Source organism: Tachysurus fulvidraco, chromosome 1, assembly GCF_022655615.1.
Source record: "Tachysurus fulvidraco isolate hzauxx_2018 chromosome 1, HZAU_PFXX_2.0, whole genome shotgun sequence".
NCBI classification, from domain to species: domain Eukaryota; kingdom Metazoa; phylum Chordata; class Actinopteri; order Siluriformes; family Bagridae; genus Tachysurus; species Tachysurus fulvidraco.
This window is the reverse complement of record NC_062518.1, coordinates 9,810,440-9,832,325: the sequence shown is the minus strand read 5'-3', so window position 1 is coordinate 9,832,325 and position 21,886 is coordinate 9,810,440. Positions and strand designations below refer to the sequence as shown.

The 21,886-nt window shown below is 39.3% G+C and overlaps 1 protein-coding gene across 6 annotated transcripts in view; it reads left to right on the top strand.

The window, feature by feature from the left end:
* The first annotated feature begins 1,053 nt into the window (after nucleotides 1–1,053).
* Nucleotides 1,054–21,886, top strand: part of crtc3 (CREB regulated transcription coactivator 3) — a 62,773-nt gene continuing 41,940 nt past the window's right edge. The window contains exons 1-7 of one of the 6 annotated variants that reach the window (XM_027137150.2): nucleotides 1,055–1,312; nucleotides 2,357–2,522; nucleotides 7,674–7,784; nucleotides 10,869–11,000; nucleotides 12,852–12,913; nucleotides 18,434–18,496; nucleotides 19,573–19,676. In XM_027137150.2, the coding sequence (XP_026992951.1) occupies nucleotides 2,388–2,522; nucleotides 7,674–7,784; nucleotides 10,869–11,000; nucleotides 12,852–12,913; nucleotides 18,434–18,496; nucleotides 19,573–19,676 (607 nt within the window). In that variant the 5' untranslated portion in view covers nucleotides 1,055–1,312; nucleotides 2,357–2,387. Of the gene's footprint in view, nucleotides 2,523–7,673; nucleotides 7,785–10,868; nucleotides 11,001–11,399; nucleotides 12,680–12,851; nucleotides 12,914–18,433; nucleotides 18,497–19,572; nucleotides 19,677–21,886 lie in introns of those variants that run through there. The other 5 variants (XM_027137152.2, XM_047815517.1, XM_027137153.2 and 2 more) reach the window with 5 other exon arrangements.

The window sequence follows — 21,886 nt, the reverse complement described above, 5'->3', positions numbered from 1 at the left end:
CCACAACACTGTTTTAACTCCCATATTTACTCATTTATTAAAAAGCAACGTTTCGACTTCCCTATTCTTAAAACGCACAAACAAGAATGAAAGAGATTCGACTCAATGAACCAGGGCTCTCAAGTGTCACGCATGGAGCGTGACAGTCACTCATTTCAGTCTTTTCTCACACTCTCCCGCCATACATTGTATTTCTCACACAGAAAAACTTACTATTTATCATATATTTAATATGACGCAGCGCCCAAAATGTATCAGTCCGCACCACTGTCTCTATGGAACTGGGCAGGAATCAAGCGCATCTCCCCTGGAGTTCTTAGTCGAGCCTGACACTTATCAGCCAATCAAAAAAAGAGGCTACACAATAGCCAATCATTAAATAGCATCTGGGTAAGATTTAAGTTCAGCATCAACCTCGTTCATCCACAGAGAAAACCACTGGAGCTGCAAGCATCACTTTGAGCACAGAGTAAGTCATGATCTCCTTTTGTAATGTTTCAACAAATTTACAACTTGTTTGACACAAACAATGACATTTTGACTGCTGTTGGAGAAAGTTTCCCAGATAATCAGCATCAGAATTTCATAAGTGTCTGTAACTTAGAAAACAGTTTTACAGCCTGTTCACTGACAACACCTGCTCAGAACAAGTAGTCTAGTGCCAGTGGTTCTCAAACGGGGGGCCCTGAGATGGTGCCAGGGGCCCCAGCTTTATGACATTTTATAAAATACTAATTTTTTTCATAAATTCTGTGTAATTAAATCTCAGAAAAACAAGGCTACTAACCAACAGCATAATTTAATATGTTTTGTTTAATTCAAATATTAAGTTTTGCAATGTTTTATGTCATAAATTTTTTTTTGTGGTTGGTGGGCAAGTAGGGGTCACCCCCATTGTTGTGTTTGGGTGGAGATGTCACTCTTGCCTGTCTTCAAAACTTGAGAGCCCTGATGATCCGAGTCGTTTTAGAACAACTCATCAGTATAAAGCTGTACTATCCCTTTAAGAAAACTCCACTGCCGTCTTGTGGACAAAGTTTTATTGTTTTTAAATTGACGTACAGTTTTGAAGCGAGCTTGTGTGTATTTTTTTCCCCCTGCTGTTTTCATTCGGTGATTAGGGCATCGGAGTTAAACCAAAACAAGAAGAGCTTGCATGAAATAAACTACAGTGCAGGTGGATGTGAACATGTCGGTCATGATCCAGGACACTTTGATCCAGAGGACCAGGATTTGACAATCTGACACTTGATTGTTTTGTTTTCTTCACTGTCGGATGGCTGTAGTAGCAGATTCAGTGACTCTATAGACGGTATTGAGAGCGTTGTATTAAATTCAACAATAAGGTCAAGTTTGTTTATTTGTTTAGATGTGAACGCGTATTAAGGCTTTAGCTCCAGTTAAGGTGCTCAGACCACTTGTTGAAATTTGGGAAAAGTTTACAATCACCGGTGCATGAAAACCAAAAGCAGACTTTTTGTGTGTTTCTGTTAGTTCGGGGGTCGATATATTGCTGGCTGCAATACTTTCAATTACGTCTGTAAAGAAGTCGAATTGTGTTCACTGAATACTGGCTTTGGTTGTTAGCTTTGCGGGGCTTGAGGCACTTTTTTTTTTTTTTTTTTGCTGTTGGCTAAATTAGCTAGTTGGCTAGTTAAGGAAGCTAAAGCTGAACAGCTATAAGAGTTCAGCGAAAGCATTTTATTCCACAAACAATTTATCCAAGACAACGCTATTGACAGGAATTTATCCGACCGGAATGTTACGCGTAATTGGCAATTTTTAGCTGTTAAGTTTAACTAAACGTCGTTAGCTGGTTGTTAGCTAACTGGCTAAGGCTTAGCTTTGCGAGCTCGAAATGTTGCTTTCGAGCTAAGCTACGTTCAGCGACGTGTCAGAGAAAATACTTGCTTTATTGTTGCTAACCGATTGATAACAGTTTATAAAAATCATTAGATATCTATCTGAAAATAAAAATAATATCGAGAGCCCAATGGAGGAAATGATGCAGATACGTGCTAGTAGCTACATGCTAAGGTAGTGTAGCTAGCGCGGCTAAACCTGCTAACAAATTCAGACCGTTGGTAAAGTTTTAAATCGACAATAATATACTGATATAATATTTCTTAGAGACTTATTTACGTACAAGGGAAAAAAATCAGATTTTTTATTTTAGACAGTTTACAATTTTAGAGAGTTTAGAGAGTTTGACAGCTGACGTTTCGGACTTTCTTCCCCTTAAAAAATGATTTGCATTTCGAGCCAACAGGACTGTCAACCATGAGAGGATATTTAAAACGTATTTGAAATTTAACTGCAAGCGTATAACCCGTGGACATTTGTTTTTGCTGTGAAGTCGAGTCTCTAAAACTCTTGCGGCCCTCATCATGTCCGGATCCCCGGGCTCGAGTAGCTCCTCTAACCCGAGGAAGTTCAGCGAGAAGATCGCGCTGCACAACCAGAAACAAGCGGAGGAAACGCGGGCCTTCGAGCAACTTATGACGGACCTCACCGTCTCAAGGGTAAAGTAAAGCCAATGTCTAAAAAAATGACTTAAAAAACCTTTATGATCTTAAATAGGAAACTGTGCTACTGTATATGTTTACTGTATAAGTTGTTCGTAATAAAACGACTCTATTGTATTTAATCGCATCGATATGAAATCTCAGCATGTCGGTGCTGCTGCTTAGAGACTGTTGACACCTGAGCTGTCAGTATTAACAACTTACCGTAATGACGCATTATAACGCTCTAAGCATGCACTTTGTTGGTGTTGGGCAGTGAAGCATTTGTTCATCACCTGTACTGGACTAGAGCCTGGTGCTTAGAGGAAATGACTGAAGCTCTCTCATTTATTATGATGATGATGATGATGATTTATTGTTTCAGCAATGCATCTGTCTCAGCTCTGTCACTCTTTGGTTTGTGCTCATACGCACTCACAATGGATGCTATTAACTCAACGCTATATTCCGTTCTATTCTTTTATAAACTACTACTATCTGGGTGAGTTTTATAAGGACGCATTCAATCTCGCACCCCTTTTTTCCATTCACACGAAGGAGGATTGCTTACACATTCTGTCTTTATCCCAACTCTGCACACTTCAAACCTTTAACTAACTTCCTTTTAACGTCTTATCTTCCCAAATTAGTTCCTGTCATTTCTTAGCTTAACACGACTGCTGTGAACAGCCTAAGCTTCTGTGTACCATGTTGTCCTTGTGCGATCAATGAAACCTTGTGATATAATCCATTATTCAACTGTAAAAGCTTTATTGTCAGGCTATTGATGGCTTTTAAGCCTTCCGTCTACAAGCACCTCCGCTTCTCATCGCTAGTACCTTCTTTAGAGACGCACAGGTTTCTCTGCCGCATAGTCGTCCATCCTCTGCTGATGGATTCAGTTCATTCAGTACGGTGACTAAAAGGAGCCGTCGTTCGGTCTTTTGCTTCTAACAGGTTTTTTTTTAAAGAACCTTGACAGCTGATGGAATATTAATGATTAGTGAACATTGATAACATTCCAGCTTTCTTTATTTCACTTTTCTTTCAGTCAGTTTTTGAAGTGAATAGTGGATGTAGAAGTAGAAGGGAAACTCCATGCTATTTACATCAGATGCTTTAATCCTCTTATATTCTTAAAGTGCTCTGCTTTCAATAAGCAACTTTTCCCCTGAATCACTGAGTAAGAAAAGACCCTTTAAAAGTTATTTGGGCAGAAATTAGCTTCTTCTTTTACAAATTTTCTGCCATGATGTCTTGCACGTTTATGATGTAAGAGTGCAGAAGGACTTCAGGGGGATTGTACTTTCATAAAGGGTTCCTTTCTTTACTAACTTGTACTTTTCTCATTCAAATGTTGTATTGAATCATTGGTAAGAGTAGATGCAAATATGGCATTTTCACTGCGCATGAGTAAATCATAGTGAAGCAAGAAGATTGCTTGTGGTTTGCTTTTCACTTACTGTACAGCTGATTAACATTTTAAATCATTACCTTTTAATAAATTACATTTTAATTAAAAATGTGCTTTTTGCATTCGGGATGGACAGAAACTCTTTTAAATAAGTTTAGTCAGTGGATGGTGTGATTGAATGGTTTTGCTAGTCTTTATTTTTTCGTCTTTTTGTCTTACCATGTTTTCTTCCTGAGATGTAAAGAAACCAACATTAAGTCTGTCTATCAATCTTTCTGTAAAGTTTTTGAGTTTGTGTTTTAAGCAATATTTGTGTGAGCCTAACCGAATTAAAAATGTAAGCTTGGATTCACTAAAGTTTCGTAAACAATCTGATGTTCTTCACATTTGTGTGTAAACTGTTGACAAACGCTTATCACTCGTCAGGTGTGTATGCCACTGCTGATTTGTTTTTGGCGATTTAAAAATCGACGGCGCGGAAAGGGCAAGAGCTACAAAACAGCCAGAAAACATGACGCATTTCTCTTTGAAAGAGGAAGGTGAGATCACAAGTTGAGATGCTTAATGAGAGACTACAGAGTCTGTTGACTTGTGTCTGGGAGCGTAAACAAAATATTTAGCAGCAAATTCACCGCAACTTAAGAGGAATTAAGGAGGTGAATTTGTTTGATCAAACCAGTGGAATGTAATTGAGGTCAAAATAAATGGATTGACCCAAAAAAAAAAATCTCCAATGGTAGCAGATGCATATTATTGCTAATTGGAGGAATCTGCGACCATTTAAAGGCCAAACCAGGACAAACACACCACTGATAAAATGGCAGGTTTTCAAGTTCAAAACCATAAAGAAGTGAAGAAAATCGTACAGGAACAGTTGAGTTTGTATTCGGGGTTAATCGGAATAATTTAATTGACGACAGCTGTATGGTGGTTACTTTTGAATAAGATTAAATGTGAATGGTTTATTCTGAATGCATCCATGAGCTTTCATCTGTTACGCTCACAGCTCATTAAGTTGATTCATATTGATTTAAGTTGATTTAGAAAAATAAATAGGTTCTTAAAATAAATAAGCTCTCTGTTTACGAAGCGGTCTCCTCTGATCTCCTCCCAAAAGTGCTAATTAATGAATAAATAGTCTTAATACAGAACTTAATACAGTTCCTTACAGGAGCTGATGAAAACAAATCCTCCATCTGGGGGTAAATGATAAGTCAGACATGGCTAGCTCTGACGATTCATTATTATATACATAAAATATAATGCTTAATGTTTCCCATAAATACAGTGTAGATATTAGCATTGATATTACTGCACTTCATGAAACAACATATACCCACAAACAGATCATAGTCGTTCACTGCAAATAATAATTAAGCTCTCGAGTACAAGTGGTTTTTAGTGCATCAGTAAAAGACTGTTTATTAACTCTATATATTTAATAATGGTAGAGTTTAGTATCGTATCGCTCCAGTACTTAATCAAGACCACACTCGCATCTTCTCTAAAAAAAAAAGTTAATCTTCCCTAAGACAAGACTTCAGGGGTTTTAAAAATCGCTACTTCTGCTCCACACTGATTTTCCTGAGTCAGTCCACTAGCATTATCCCAGGTGAGGAAAAAGCACCGTCGACTAAAGACGGCACCATGCAGAATTTTACTCAAAATCTTCTCATTTTATGTCTGGTGTATGGGACACTTCGGCTTCTCCTTTTTGTGTCAGCCGATCCGTGTGCGACTGTGCTGCATATTCATATTCCCTAGTGGTCACAAACACATCTAGCGACACAGAGAGATCTGTAATGCTTGTCAATCGCAACTGTCAACCGAAGCCTCGTGCTTCAGACACAGCAGTGAAAGCTTAGCCCTGTTTCATTTACAGTCCAGGGTGACAGTACATGCTGTAATGAGTCTGAAAGATCCTGCACAAAATGCCTATGGTGTTTCTATCAGTTGAAAATAGAAGTCTGAGGCACATCTTCATCCTGGATGGTTTTGTTGTTTGTATAGTATATCGTATAACGACACCACTGCATCATATCATATTGAACTTAAAATATATTTAGAAATGTGTTTGTGGAATCTAATGATTAATACACTTCAGGTGATTCAGACCTCAGTATGCACTTTAGGAGTTGCTTTGTCACGCTGCTACTGCAGATTATACAGTACATTCTGTTCATCTACATAAACCCCTTCTTTATATCCTAAGCATCAGCTCTATACAGTAGTCTCAGCGCACGAGCGAATCCGTTCACTCGACTTCTCATAGCTTTTCTTTATGTCTGGCAATATCTTTAGGACTGTAGGTGGACAAAAGCTGTTGAGTGTTTGTAGGTTTGTGTCTGGTGCTATTTCTAAATATTACAGAACATCGTATTATAACATCCATACTGTTCCACTTTGAATTTAGTGAGTAGGGGGTTGAAGTTAATGTGACCTCTTCCATCTGTTTAGTAAATTCCAAATGTTTAAATTCAGGCCAGTCGTCACTGTTGTGATTTGCTGTGTAGGTGGAAACGTGTGATGCACACGGTGCACTGTTTCCAATATGTCTTGCAGGAGGTCTTCTTTTATTCCTCCCCGTAAAATGAGCCATGTTTAGATCGATTACAGTGAAAACCGTGAAGTGAGATGTGAAATGGGGCTTTGTTTTGGTGAGTTGTCACAAATTATCGAGATAATTTACATCATTATTTCGTCGATGGACGAAAAAGGAAAAGTTTATACCACGATATGGATAATTTCACATCCTCATATATATATTTCATATATCAGGATGTATTACGTTTTCTCTAAAACTGATGAAACAATAATCTACACAAAATAACCGCACACATTGTTAAATGCTCTGTGGCATAACTAACATACGACCGTGTTCTGGTCAGCGTCGGATTTGATGCCTGTTCTGTGTCGGTGTTCCACTCTGTAACACTCCTTCATGCTTGTTTTGATTCTTGTCTTTGTTACCGCAAACTCATGTTAGTTTTATCCTCCGACGTTAGTGACGTAACCCGGATGCAATATTGGCGATGTAGGCAATGTTATTAAAATATCTATCAATAGACATTTTATTTTGTTATTCTATATATGAGCTATGATGTCTGTGTCCATACTCCACAGCCCTAGTCACTAGACATGTAATTATTTATATATCGCGACAACAACATGTGATAAATTGTGAGTCATTGACTGGGTGCCAGTCTGGTTATTGGGCTTAAAATATTTTCACGCTTTATGCTATTCTCAGGTTTTCTAGTTTACCCTGGATGAAAATCTTACTTTCCTGTGTGTTACTTCACTTTATTGTATATTTACTTTGCAAAGCTAATCACCTCATCACACCTTTAGTTGCTTTTTAATGCAGCGGAAACAGATGAATGCAGTAACTCAGAGAAGGAAGTTTGTTGTTTTTGCAAGAAAATGCACGAACATCACAAAATTCACCAAACCGACAAGTTATTCTTTCTCTGATGCGTAGTTCTGGTGAACGAAGGTTTCTGGTGACATATCTGGATTGTACTGTGGTGTGAATTGTTGGCATTTGGTCGGTGCAGTGAATGAGCTAATGGCAGCTTGTTTATTCCTGATCCGAATTGATCATTTACTTCTTTATCTCGGACTTATCTTATTTCTAAGAATCCATCTTCTCAGTGTTTATCCATAAACTTTATGGTTGTCATTTTTCATATTCTTTACTCCTGCAGATATTGACTTTAAAGCCACTGATAGTTTTCCTCCTTGTTATTTTGCAGGTGCAGTTTCAGAAACTCCAGCAGCTTCGGTTATCACAGAACCGTGCTCAGTACTACGGTGGTTCCCTGCCCAACGTCAACCAGATTGGCAATGCCAGCACTGATTTCCAGGTAAATGGCCTGTCCTGCTTTATCCAAGTCAAAGGACTTAAGCAAGATGGGTTTATTAAGGGGAAGATAAACTTCAATAGTATCCTCACTACATTAACATAAATGTTGTTCAGAGATGGTAATTGCAAACCACAGTCATGTAACGAAACAAAGATTTTTTCTCTCTTCACATCACATCACAGTTGGTCTTCTCGAAGTAGCTGGACAATTCGGGTTATAAACCTGATATGGCAACATGCTCCAAGGGCTGTGGAACTTTATCTGTTGATGTTCTCTTAGGAGAATAAGTGTTGTGTACTTCCAAGTGAAAGTGCTCTTGTTGCACTGAATAAAAGCTTCCTTTAAGGAATTGGATACTGATCCTTTTTTTTTGTGTGTGTGTGTCTGCCATCAGAAACTGAATCCAGTGAGGTAAATTCATGCTTTGCAAACTCACTTGGGTGGAAAAATGAGACTAAATGGTTGCACATATACATTGTTTTATTTTTTGCATGTTTTGCTAGTTAAATATGCAAAAATATGGGTGGCAGAAATGTTCAGATTACTGAAGTGTTACAAGTTTAACAAAAATCCTTCTGGTCACTCGTTTTCACTTCACCTGTCCACGTGTTTATACTGTGTCAGTGGCCGACCCCCCCGATGCAGCGCACACTGCTGCACAATACCAGGTTCCACATTTCGTTCCTTCTTCCTCCACCCTCCATACATGTATATCTAGTGCTGTTGTGCTTGTCTAAACTTACTCCAGGCAAGAACTTATGCTGCATTTGACTTGCCATGGCAGTGGGAGGTCTTTTCAACTACTGTACAAAGTTGGGATAAAACGTGTACGCTTCTCTGTTTGTCTACTTGCATATACATCGTTCCACTACTGAGTAGTAGCTCTCTTCCACCAAGTCCTAAAAGGCTTCAGTGCAAATCTGGATCTCAGTCTGCAAAACCTATAAATGGCGGTGGCCCCCGACAGCAACAGCTTAATTACAGCCAATAAAATGTAAAAAGTGGTTTTGAAATTCTTGGTGAAAATGCAAAAAAATAATATTTTTAATGAATCAAAGTTCTGAGAAAAGAACCAAAGCTTTACTGGGCCACGGTTTTAACAATGCCAACAAAATTTCGTTTGAACTCTTCATAAGCAGTTATTATAACTGTTTTATATGACAACCTTGTTGTTATTGTCTATTCTGGATAAATCCTGAACTGGTGGTGATGCAAGCTATTTCGTCTAAGGCGTCTGAACTCGTTTATTGAACTATGTTACTAATAACTAGCACTGGCTCCACCTTGATAGAAAGAGGTCAGAGATGCAGGTGAAGTGAAATCTGAGGAAACTCATTTCAGAAACGGAGGTTTTGGAGTTTGTTGTATTTTGCTAAAAAACAAATTGTGTGGAGCTCTTTATTGGTTGTACTAAAGTGGAGTAAAGAGTTAAACTCTTTAGTGGTGAGTCTGTAAAGGCTTGTGGTTGTATGGAAAGCATCATATCTGGACCTGGGCCATAAGAAACATCAACCAAATGACTTAATCCAGTGACTGCCAGTGGTTTGTGACCTCACATACAGTATGGATGAAAACACTGGAGAGGCTTAAATTTGTTCACCTGTAATCCCAGGACACTTGATCTAAATCTTCTGTAGATCCTGTAGTAACAGGATCACATTGGTGTTGGTTATTGACTGGTACTTCCAAGTATAGATCAGTGTATTCTGTGATCTCAGAATATTAAGCACTACAGGCATCACACTGGGAACGTTATTGGCTCCCTTTCCATTTAGCGTATTTTCCGCACTATAAGGCGCACCTAAAAGCCTTAAATTTTCTCAAAAATCAGATGTGTGACTGATAATCCGGTGCGCCTTATGTGTCTGTCTGTCAGACCATTGTCAGACCATTTCCCGCCGATACAGGGATGTAATACGTATACTACGTACTCTGGCGTCGATAAACCAATCAGAGAACATCACGTAACACTATACGTACTGTACATACAGTACGTACGCTTACCTGCAAAACACCATTTGTTTGTCTAAGGACCCCTGAAAATGGCACCAGTGATGAGGAAAATAGCGAGTTACACCACCATATGTGAATGGATTGTGGATTGTGATTGTGGATGCCTGCTTTAACTGTTGTCCGAGCTTTCGGGAAAGCCGGCATCATTGCTGAACAGCCATCTGGCAACGAGACTGACTCCGACAATGATAAGAGGGAACCCGGCATGTTTGATGGCGAAATTGCCCAGCTGTTCAATTCAGACACAGAAAATGAGGACTTTGATTGATTTGAAGGAGAAGATCAAAAAATTAAAAAATAATGTGTGTGTGTGTTGTTAAATAGTAGAATAAAGTTCAACAAAACTCACTGTTTTGCTTCCGTTACCTTTTTTTGTAGACCGCATGTTTTAGCATGCACCTTATAATACGGCGCGCCTTATGTATGGGTTAAGTACAGAAATAGACCCCGTAATTCAGACTGCGCCTTATAATCCGGTGCGCCATATAGTGCGGAAAATACGGTACCTTGGACTTCTCAGACTTTAGGTACAACACTGAGTCATCTCATGTGTACAATTTCTCTAAGGACACAGTAGTATTGGGATGAACACACAGGCATGGTGGAATTTATAGTACATTTTAGAAAGAAATGAGTGGACTATTAAGATGGATTGTGGATTCTTTAAACTCTGGGAAGTATTGCATGATAACTCTGCTGGTCAGCTTACCATCTTAGCCAAGAAGTGGACTTACTTCAGTATCAGTATTAAACATGTGGAGATACACGATAGCTATTAGTCTCTGACCGATATCCTCTTTAGTTGTAGGATCATATTAGACTCAGAAGTGTCTTATTTACTTATTATTAGGACACGTCAGGTGTCCTTACCAAGTCCTCCAGTTTTTCTGATCTGTTATTACATACATATACATTTCATTTCCCTTGAGCTATTTTTATTCAGTTACTCACTGTAATTATTTTCCCTTTTTTTCTGTTGTAAATCATATCATTTGTTTGCTCCTGTGCTGTAGCATTACAATTCTCCATTCTCCCATTTCTCTTTTTTTTTCTTTTTTTCTGTTGTTTCAGGGCACGTTTCACTCTGGGCTTGACTCTGTGAGAGGGACCAGGCACCACGGTCTGGTAGAGAGAGTGGTCCAGAGAGACCGCAACCGCATCAATTCACCACACCGCAGACCTATCGACAAACACGGACGGCAGATATCCTTTACGTACAGTGCGGTATCGACACTATAGAAAATAAATGACAGGAATGATCATATAAACAGCTTTTTCTTTTTTTTTAAACAACATATATTTTTTAAATTTACTGGAGGGTGAGTTTAGAATTGACTTGCCCATTTGTGTGTGAGCAGGTGGTTGTGTGCATGAGAGCACGTTGACCTTTACTCGTGTGGGCAGCTGTTTTAAAGCCGTAGGGTCAACACAGGTCTTGACTGTATCTTACTGTTTAGCGCTCATACCAGCGTGGCGATGTTGCTGTGGGTGAGCAGAAGCCGTGTGTGTGTTTCATGTTGCTCTGTGTGTGGAAGGCTTTTTTTTTTTTTTTTTTTTTTTTTGCATATGTGGGATTTGAGGTTAGTCCACAGTAACAGACGGACTTCAGCTCTGACCATCTTACACTGCATTATGAATAAATTAGCACTCGGTCTGGCTGCATTATTTTGTCTTTTATAGGGCTAAATCTACTACAAAGCCACTTTAATTGGTTAAAGGTTTATTATATTTTTATTACACCGTACCACCTACAATAAGTATATCAGTAAGCGTTAATTGACGTTCGGTAAATATGTTTCAGAGTAACCGGAAAAAACATGTAGAAAAACGTGCTAATAGTACCATAAGGTTTTATTTTGTTGTTCTTTTCAACACAAACACTCGTCTTCCCAAAAGTAACTAGCGATAAATGTTAAAAGGGCCGTGAATTTAAAGGAAAATGACTACTCGGTTGTTCAAATGTTAAAAACCGTGATGAGGAAAATCAAGAGCGATATTTTTTTAGCTATCTTTGCATCAAGGTGATCTCATGCTCTGAGCAGCTGTTGACTTGATTCTTTAGGGAATATGAGGCTTTTGTGTTTGGATCCAGTTATTGTAAGGATTGCAGGACCTTTTTTCCTGATACTTTTATAAAGCTATCATATTCTCAGTGATCCAACCCGATCTGTTACGATGGATGATTTTCAGTCGATTTATCACTTTATTTTATGTTAAGTGCTCTAGTTTTGTCTTTACTACTATAATCCATCATAATCTCGGTTCTACCTTTTCCACTAACATTTTAATTTTGTAAAGGGTAGAGGATTCACTTCTAAGAGAAAATTTGCCAGATGCCACATACAGTGTTGGCTCAGTTTTCCTAGAAACCATATCAACTCCTTCTGCCAAGTTGAAGCAAGCTGTGTTATGCTCCACCTACCCATCATAATGAGTGCTGGCCAGAGTGGTGAAAACAACAGACATGTTTGTCTTGGAAATGGCACTGCATATTGTTTTAGATCAACTCGAATGACTCCAGTGTTTCAGTTTATTTTCAAAGGAAGGGGGGAATTTTAGTGGTCAGGTTTTGTTTGCTGGTGGTCATTCCTGTGGTGTCATGCTCCAGGTCAGTAGATGGATATTTTTGCGCCATGGTAGTGGTACTGGAGTGCGAAATGGAGTCTTCTCGGTGCAGAAACGATGACTCGGCTTTTCAGGCTTCAGCAGATGTTTAACAGAACACGCCAGACTCACTCCTGCTCTGTTTCTCTTTTCCGCCTCTTCTCTAACAGGAGATTTGGCACAGTCATGACGAGTCAGTATTATGATCACTGAAGAACCCAATTTCATCTTTCTAGGCTTTCTACACTCCTTCTTTTGTCATCATTTTGTTTTAAAAAGTATCCTAAAATGAAATCACATCTCTAAGTCATTTTTGTCACACGATCCTATTTAGGCTGGTTTTCTTACTTATCTGTAAACACGCACGGAGTCTAGACTCAGATTTGTTTAAACATTGAGCTGTGATTCTGTGTCAGGTTAGACAGCAACACTTTTCCTTGACTAACTCACGCAGAGAGTTCTCCTTATGGAACGGTATACCTGTCGCCTCCCCCAGACAACAACTGGAGAAGGTGAGTCTTCTGTGTCCTACCTCTCAACGCTACACACACACGTACACAAAAACGCAACACCCAAAAGGCGTCATACGTCGAGGTGTGGTTTAGAATGTCAATGGAATGTGAGTGTGTGTTGCGTTCTAGTGAATAGCTCATATACAATAGCGAATTCTTTCATTTCACCTGAAGGAGAACCTGCTCCACAGTTCACTGTTTCTATTTTGGTCACAGAACAAATAAAAAAAAAAGGCATACTTTGCTAGTGTCCCTTGTCCGTGGTGCACACGTACACATCATGCCAGAAAATAAACCCTAACACAAGTCTGGATTGATGATGTATTTTAAAACCACTCCTCATTCCACCCATTCTCAGTAAACTGTAATCCGTGGAGGTTTGTTTTTTTGTTGTTGCCTTCACTAGCTAGTGAATTACATCCTGTAATAAACGTCCTGATGCAGCTCCTCCTCTCTGTACAGTCATGTTTTGCATGTTGGTCTGGCTTCTAGCCAGTATGGCTTCTTCCCAATAGCATTTCCACTGTGACCTGCCTGACACACTGTACTCTGTGTTACACTGAACGAGTCCACGCCCTCTGTCACTGTTTACACCTGAGGACAATATTGGCCAGAGCAGCTTTAGCTTGACCTTCTGTTCCCCGAATGCTGTGACAGCCATATGCTACACAACATGTACACGAATACCTGAGGACTTGCCGTTCCAAACACTATCTTTTTTTTTTTTCTTTTTTTTTTTAAAGGCTGTTATTTACTTTAACATTACAGTAATAATTAGTCATCACACATATTTAGTCTGTTTAGAAACAAAATATTTTGTCACATCCTAATTTCACGCCTTTCTTTCTTTCACAGTGTACAGTATAAGCCTGTGCAGAAATATATATGAATTTATAAAAAAAATAAATAAAAAAAATGCATTTTTATGTAAATAGTGTTTATTGTAAATATTAAATATATGCTCAGGGAACATGCCGTTATTTAAAAAAAAAAAGTCAATGAATCCACATAAACCACTTGATAATTGTTATAGCTTTTGTTTATTTGGTAAAATAATAAAAAATAAAATGTCGATTGTTGGCTGTAAACAGTTTGTTTAAACAGGTTTAGTTCTTTTAACCAATTCCAACCATTAAATGTTACATAACATTTAGATGTAACTCTATTTTGTTATATTACTTAAATAATTACATTTGATGTAGTATTAGCTGAATTAACAGCAGATGGCAAAAAATGATCACAAACTCAACATGTAGTTTTTGTTTGTTTTTTGTTTGTTTGTTTGTTTGATTGATTGATTGATTGATTGATTTTGGAAGAGGAACCTGAAGATTCATGTTGGTCTGTGAGTCAGCAGAGTGGCCAGGCCGACAGAAAGGGTTTTACAGTGTTTATCTGATATTTTCTCTCATGCTGAAATAGACTGCATCTGTAATCACTGGGCAGTGAGCACATTATTCCTTATGGTCTAGCATCAAAGGATCCGCACAGGGTTTTATGATAAATTATGTACCACAAGATTTATCCAGAATGACACATTTTATTTTATATCTGATCTCTCTCTCTCTCTCTCTCTCTCTCTCTCTCTCTCTCTCTCTCTCTCTCTCTATCGCTCTATCTCTCTCTCTCTCTCTCTCTCTCTCTCTCTCTATCGCTCTCTCTATCTATCTATCTGTCTATATATATATATCTGTCTGACTGTTTATCTGTCTGTTTCTATTGATCGATTGATCAAAAATTTTTTCTAATGTATATGCATATGAAGTATAATTTCATGTGTTGGATGTTTTTAGGTTTTTCAGCATTTTTATTTTGTAACTTTTTTTTTATTTTAATACTTTTCATGAGCTCCTGGTGAAGTTCCAGCTCTAACTAAGCCCTGCTGTCTGATCTAACCATGTCTTTCTTCTTCAAGGTTCAGTATGTAGCTATTCCTCCTGTGTCTGTGTGTGTGTGTGTGTGTGTGTGTGTGCTCCCCCAGAGCGAACAGCACTAACTAAATCTGCCAGATCTGCACTCCTCCAAGCTTATGCCGTCTGCTGCCTTCCATAACAGATTGTGCTCTCACTGTGTTAGAGGTTCACTTCCTTTCTGCCCAGGACCTTCAGGATTAGACCAAAATTAGCATGGCCTGTGTGCTTGATAAAAAGGCTTGGCTTGATGTATGAACAATAGCAATACTGTGGGATTGTGGTTCATTTCCTTGCTTTCTCTCTTTGATGTATCTAATTGAAAGGTGGGCGTCGTTTTTGGCAGCGTGAAACCAGGAAAGATAATGTCTGTGTAAAAAAAAAAAAATGACAATTTTTTTTTTTAGCTTCGTAAAGCTTCTCTTGTCCAGGATGTCTCTCTCTCTCTCTCTCTCTCTCTCTCTCTCTCTCTCTCTCTCTCTCTCTCTATCTATCTATCTATCTATCTATCTATCTATCTATCTATCTATCTATCTATTACTATAGATGCTTCATATATACATTATATATATAGGTACTTTATATTTGCAAGCCAGTTGCTTTGCTGGGAAAGTTTAAGAAGACCTGGCTGTTAAATTTATGAAAGCGCTCTCTTGCGGTGGGGGCAACTGGTTTATATTTTGGCGAGTGCTGTAATTCACATCTTTGGTTGACTATATATTTGAAGGTTATAGAAAGGGTAAAAGGGGGCAACAAGTTAAGCAGTTATTTACTTTGGTCTGCATTAGGCTTCATGAACTGGAGATCACTTCATCTAGCCAAGATTTTTTAAGCTGTGGTTAGCTTTTTGGTCAACAGTAGACTCCAGTGTTTCTCATTTGACTGTTTAATGCTCGGTTAGCAGAAGCTGAGAATTTTCACCTGAGTTAGGGTAAGTTGCCATCAGTAGGAGTATGCCAAAAAGTCTAAGCATTATTTTTTTTCTAATAAGCACTTAAAGGTGCCCTTCCACACAAAACCGTTTTTACTTGTATTTTTTGCTACGTGTTAGGTCCATATGTGTTTGTGTTGTGTCGGGAATGTGAAAATGAACTGCTACCTCCCCTGTCAGTTCTAGCCACTTAAAAGAAATAAGCGGAGAAATCAGGTCAGTTAGAAAAGCTGCTCAGAGTGACGTAGAAATGATGGAGCTCATTACTATTCATGAGCTCTCCCACTTGAGACCATGCCCACAGAATTCCTGTAGCTCAGTGAGTTTCCTATACAGCAAGGATGGCTGAACGTCAATATACCCAAAGAAGCCATTCTGCCGCAATTCCAGGTGATTGTAAACAACGTTCCTCTATCCTAGGCTACTTGCAGTATTGTGGGGCGAAATCGAGCTGAGTCTTCCTGCAGGCTTTCTATACCACACTAGAATGACTTGAAACAAGGTAACCAAGGCATTTTTTCCACAAAAAAATGTTAGAGTCCATGGTAAACTTCAGACATTACCACAAATGTAATGAAATACGTGTGGCAGGGCATCTTTAAGATCTGCAAGCGTGACAGTTGACTAGGAGTTTTAGCACAACGTATCCACAAGCTAGGACCAGCATTTGGCCAGCAGAGATAAAGAGTCCTTTCCAGTTGGGAAGCAGATGCTAATGTACGACCTCTTGGGAAAAGAAGAGCAGGACATGTTTACAGTTCTTTCCACATCTGTAATGCATTAGTTTAGACATGTTGGAGGCACTCGCTTTAACCCCCTCTGTCCTGATCAACATTTGCAATTCTGTCTATACACCAGGATCAGGCTGTTCCTGTCATCCCCATGAGAGTGGGTGGCTCTTTTGTTGTATCGTCGTATGTTTGTACTTGGTTAATGTAGAGGGCTCTTCATTTCTCTTCTAAGATCAAAGTGTGGTTTGCTGTGGCTTTTCATTTTTTTTGCATCAAACAGCAAAGTAGGCCACTCTATGAACACTTGAGCAGCACAGAGCTTAAACGTTTGTTGATCAATGATTTCATAGTCCATATTTTTCAGATGCTGTTTTTTTTTTAACTCGCATCTTCATAAATGGTGCATGAAGCTTCCAAATCTGGTTTGATAAGAATATTTATGCAGTGTAATTTTGGAAGTCTTTCAATGCAACAAAAATGCTCATTTCTCTCAACTGTTTTTTCAGTGATGTCAGTTTTCATTTCTAGACAAGGACTGAGCTATTCTAAGGGAAACGCAGTCCCTCTGAAATGGATTTGGCCTGGTTCTGAGGACTGGGTAGGGTCCATACGGTGCCCCAGTGGAACCCAGCTGGACCAGGTTAAATCTCAGGGTCAGGGCTACTCTCCAGGTCCCACGCTCCCTTCACCCTCTACTGTTTTGTCAGTCCGGCCTTTCGAGGGAGGTCACCCTCAAAACAGCAACATATCTCAGAGACTTGTAGTGGAAGTGTGGTCCAACAGCAATATGCACTCATTCAACAATCTGTCTAGTGCCTTGGCGGTTCGAATGATTTCATGCTAGCTATCAGTGATCTGCTTTTAATATTAGGTCTTGCATGACACAATGCGCGCGCGCACACACACACACACACACACACACACACACACACACACACAGTCCACAGTTTATATAAATCACTCTACTGTGGGTCAGAAATTATAAAATGGTCAGTCATTTACTCCACAGTATCCGTATTTGTCTGGTTATCCGTACAGTCTGCACGTTTTCAGACTTTACATCTATTTGATGCGTAGCCCATAATATCTGCGAAGATGGGAGATGAGCTGCAGCATGTTGATGGGCCTTAGCAGTGCTGGTCCTTTTTTGTGTGTGTTATGTATCATACGTATAGCCATTTTCCACAGTAGGATTTTGAAGACCTCATTCGATAAACATTTCAGAACGCAACATGTTGGCTAAGTAAAAATCACCGCTGTTGCTTTGGCATCTGACTTAACATGCTGCATCTGTTGAAGAAACTATGGCTTGCATGCTTGCTTTTCTGTTGTGCTTAGTGATTTTGATTTGTGGTGGTCTTTTCTATAATATATTAGTATATTATTATACAAGTGCTCTTCAAGGAGGTCTCTGTACGCTTGTTTGGTTCGCTTTTGGTGAGCATTAGAGTTCGATTGCTGCATTCTCACCTGCCCAAACGAACCGCACCAAATGAGCAATCGAACTCTGGTACGATTCAACCGAACTAAACAAGGCAGGTGTGAAAGCACCCTAAATCTCTCATGTTTATTGATTGTATACTTTATTCATCCTGCTAAATGCAATGGATGTTGCAGCACTTCTGTTTGTTCTCTGATCTGTTCCCAGACGGTGCTGTCCCTATAGTATAATTGAGGCAGTAAATCAGCCAAGAGCCTTGGATGAGTTAACACTGGGGAGTAAGCTGTGATTTGTGCGGCTCTGTTTGCGTTTGCCCGCAGGCCCGTCGAGGCTCCTGTTGATTGCAGAGTGCCACATTAGGCTGCCACTCTTTCGTTTCTCCACAGCTTCTCTCTCTGGCCTTCCGTCTGTCCTGTTGCTTGTTTCCCTCTACTAACGCCCTGAGCCATGAGCTCCTGGTCTTTGTGTGTGGTGGTCAGTAACGCACGATTGTTTCCATTTCCAAAGGGAACAGCAGCCATGGACCGAAGAGAAACGGCCTGGGTTTAGATTAATATCACAGCTCAACAGGTGACCTTTGACCTTCCAACTACTATTTCACAGATCAGTTCTTCTGGATTCCTCTCTCATGTTTTCTCACTTACTCTTCCTCACACATGCTCCTCTTATTTTTATTGCCTTTTAACATCATGATTCATGTCTCCCCTCACAAGGATAAGGGTTTTGCAACCAAATCACTAACTTTGGTCTCTATATTCTTTTCTGCTTCAATCATATTTGGCTCTCACAATTACAGCATATATATATAATCTATGCCAGACCCTTCTATATTAAACTAACCTGATATTAGGGATTCTACATTTCTTTTAATCTGTCATTTCTTTTAAACACCCTGGACCTGAATCTTTTCACTGGAAATTAAAGCATGAAGTATATGTTTCTTTTTGTAATTTGTAATAAAGCATATAGAAAGCTCTCAGATAACGAACAGGTCATGTTTGTCCTGAAGTGAAAATAAGTTCTGTTTTAATCCACACTAAATTCAGTTTGATTTGCTAATAGAGTTGTACAGCCTGAAAAAAGCTTGTCAACTGAAACTGATGGAAACTGAATTGTAAATCTTTTTTTTTTAATTAAAAAAGTATTGTAATACTAAGTATAGTTTTGCACAATTCAATTTTTATTGCTTTTTTTATCAACACTATTATCTTGAATTTTTTATTTTTATATATTTTTTTCTAAATTAAAAAAAAAAAGATTCTTTATGATTTGAGTCCAGTCTATGTATATTGTAACCTACCTTCTTTTCTGTCCAATTGCACAAACACTTAAAGCGTTAGCCCCCTGTCAAAGAAAAATGCTTTGCATTCACCTTTCATGCGTAATGATTAATGTTTGAGCTCCACAGTGAGTGTGTGCATGGCAAAGAGAGCCAGAAAAGCAGCAGTGCATTATGAAGAGCCATTGAGAGAGATCTCATGTGTAACTGGTTAAAGATTGCAGAAAGGGGGGGATTGTGGGTCTTGTACTCTCTCGGGTCTGAGACTCACTTAAGCCTATTACTCTTGTATGCTTCTATACCCAGCATGGCATTAACCAAGCCCTTTATTTCCACCTTTCCTGCACTCCTCTCCTCTTCCCCGCAGAACCAACTCCGATTCAGCTCTGCATACAAGTGCGATGAACCCAAATCAGCAGGATCAGTTAAGCGGGAACCAGCAGACGGGCAGAGGGCCGCCCCAGCGCAACGGTGAGAGACTCGTGCTTCACATTTCACTGCATAATTGTAATCCATCATTTATATATGTCTGTTCAATAACCCAAAAAGCACTTAAAATGAGCCAAAACACTGCTCACCCCACACTCCCATAAACAAAGCAGCGTTTGTGTGGGTGGCATGCAGGCTGGGATACGGTGCTCTGTGTGTGCGTGATGAACATTAATACAACCTTTCTGTATTATTATGAACACGTGACTTGAAGAAAGAAGTACTAGCATTCTTTTCTGGTAGATGATTGACCGTCATTCATTACTGTATAGTATAGAAGCTGTAGATTGCACAGTACAGGTATCCTCTGTGCTAAAGTGCAGAATCATACATACATACACATACACACACATGCATACATACATACATACATACATACATACATACATACATACATACATGTGTGTGTGTGTATATGTGTGTGTCAAGCTGATTCTGGTTATTTAGGTGTTTGATCAGTCAATGAAGGTTTACTGATTAACAGAAAACACGGTTTGTGTAGTTTATGCACAAATTTTCCCAATGTTTGCCATCCTGCAAATGTGAACCTCTGGGAAGTGCTTTGTCTCTGTGTTCAGCCTGTTTATTTTGTTTCAAAAGGACGGTACTCCTGGGGCTCATGAACTGCACATTTTTTGTTTTTTTCTGCTCTTACACACCGGAATCATCTCGATGGGTAATTATCAATCCTTTCATGTGCTGTAATTAGATGTCAGCGCAAAAAAAAAAAAAAATCCTGCAGTGCACAAGGTGCATAGATGTACAATCAAACTCACAAGAGTGTTTGTGACACCTTGTAAACATGTCTGTATGTTGGAGTTGATCCAGGGGAGCGTTGTCTATCCAGACAGAATAAGGGTAACAGCACAGCTTGTGTAGTCTGTGCAGTGTCATCCAAAACAGTGACAGTGGTGGAAAAAGCATACAGAACTAGTCGTGCACCAAGGTATCCAGACCATTGCCTTTCTGTCTCTTCCATGCCCATGGACCACATTGGATGATGAGTTCTCTGCCTGTTCACAAACAGAGACTTCCGTAGGTGTTCCAAACGAGCTGAACCACCACCTTGTGAATTTGCCAGTCCCCGGGCACAGGCTTACTGCGAGACAGCACATCTGCTGTGTTACTGCAACAGCCGTGAAGTAGGCAGCTTTTAAAGGCAGAAGATGTGCATCTACCCACATCCAGAGCTCTTTCTTCTACGGTCCTCGTGTCAACGTGGTCATGAAAGAATATGCAGTTGGTCGTATTACTGTCAGCCAAATGCCTCGGTGAACTTTGGGCCATGTTTAATGACAAAAAATGTAAAACTGTTGCTGTTTCTTTCATTGTACTAATTCGTGTTGCTTCATCATTCTCTTTAGCTGTTTCTCTTACTTGCCTGGCGATGGTTGCAGTGTTACCTTGGCAACTGACCCCCAGTGTGGATTTGAAAAAAGAAAACAGCATTGTTCATTTATTTTGTGCCGATCAACATACACACCATCCGAACAAAATAAATCGTTAGGTGTTGTGAAATTCTTGTGTGTAAGAATTAATGATAAAGCAAAGTGGGGAAAAAGATGATGGTTTGGTTCCCAACCACAATAACACTACCCCACACACTCAAACATGTACCCCACACACACAAACATGTAACCTAATAACACAGATCTGTTAGGGGATTAAGGCTGTGAGGTTTTACATTCTTATATTAACCAGCATTATTCACAATGTTTCAGTCCTGTGTGCTAGTTTCAGTGTGTGTGCTGCTCCACAGGAAAGCCATGCACAGTGAATATCATTTTCTGGTTGCATGGTAGCAGCGTGACTGCTTTTGCCACATTAATGGCACATGAATACTGTAAATCCATCATCTCTGACCATTTTCTTTACTGTGATTATTTTATGGTGACATTGTTGTATTGTATGAAGAGAAGCTTACTATAAGCAAGGAGTGTATTTCTGTGTTGTGGCATGGATTCTGTGTTTCTGCTTTTCATTTGCTGACAGTTTAAAAAAAAAACAAAAAAAAAAAACACACAAGAAGTCGGGATGATTTGTAAACTTCAGTAGATTGGGTGCCCTGTGCCAGTTGCCTTAGGTACAGCTCTAGCTTGGTGGATACGGTTCTGTTCTAATAACAGGAGCGATTGCTAGGAAGCCAGAGTTGTGCCCTTGATTAAGACATTAACTCTGTGGTGTGATTGAAT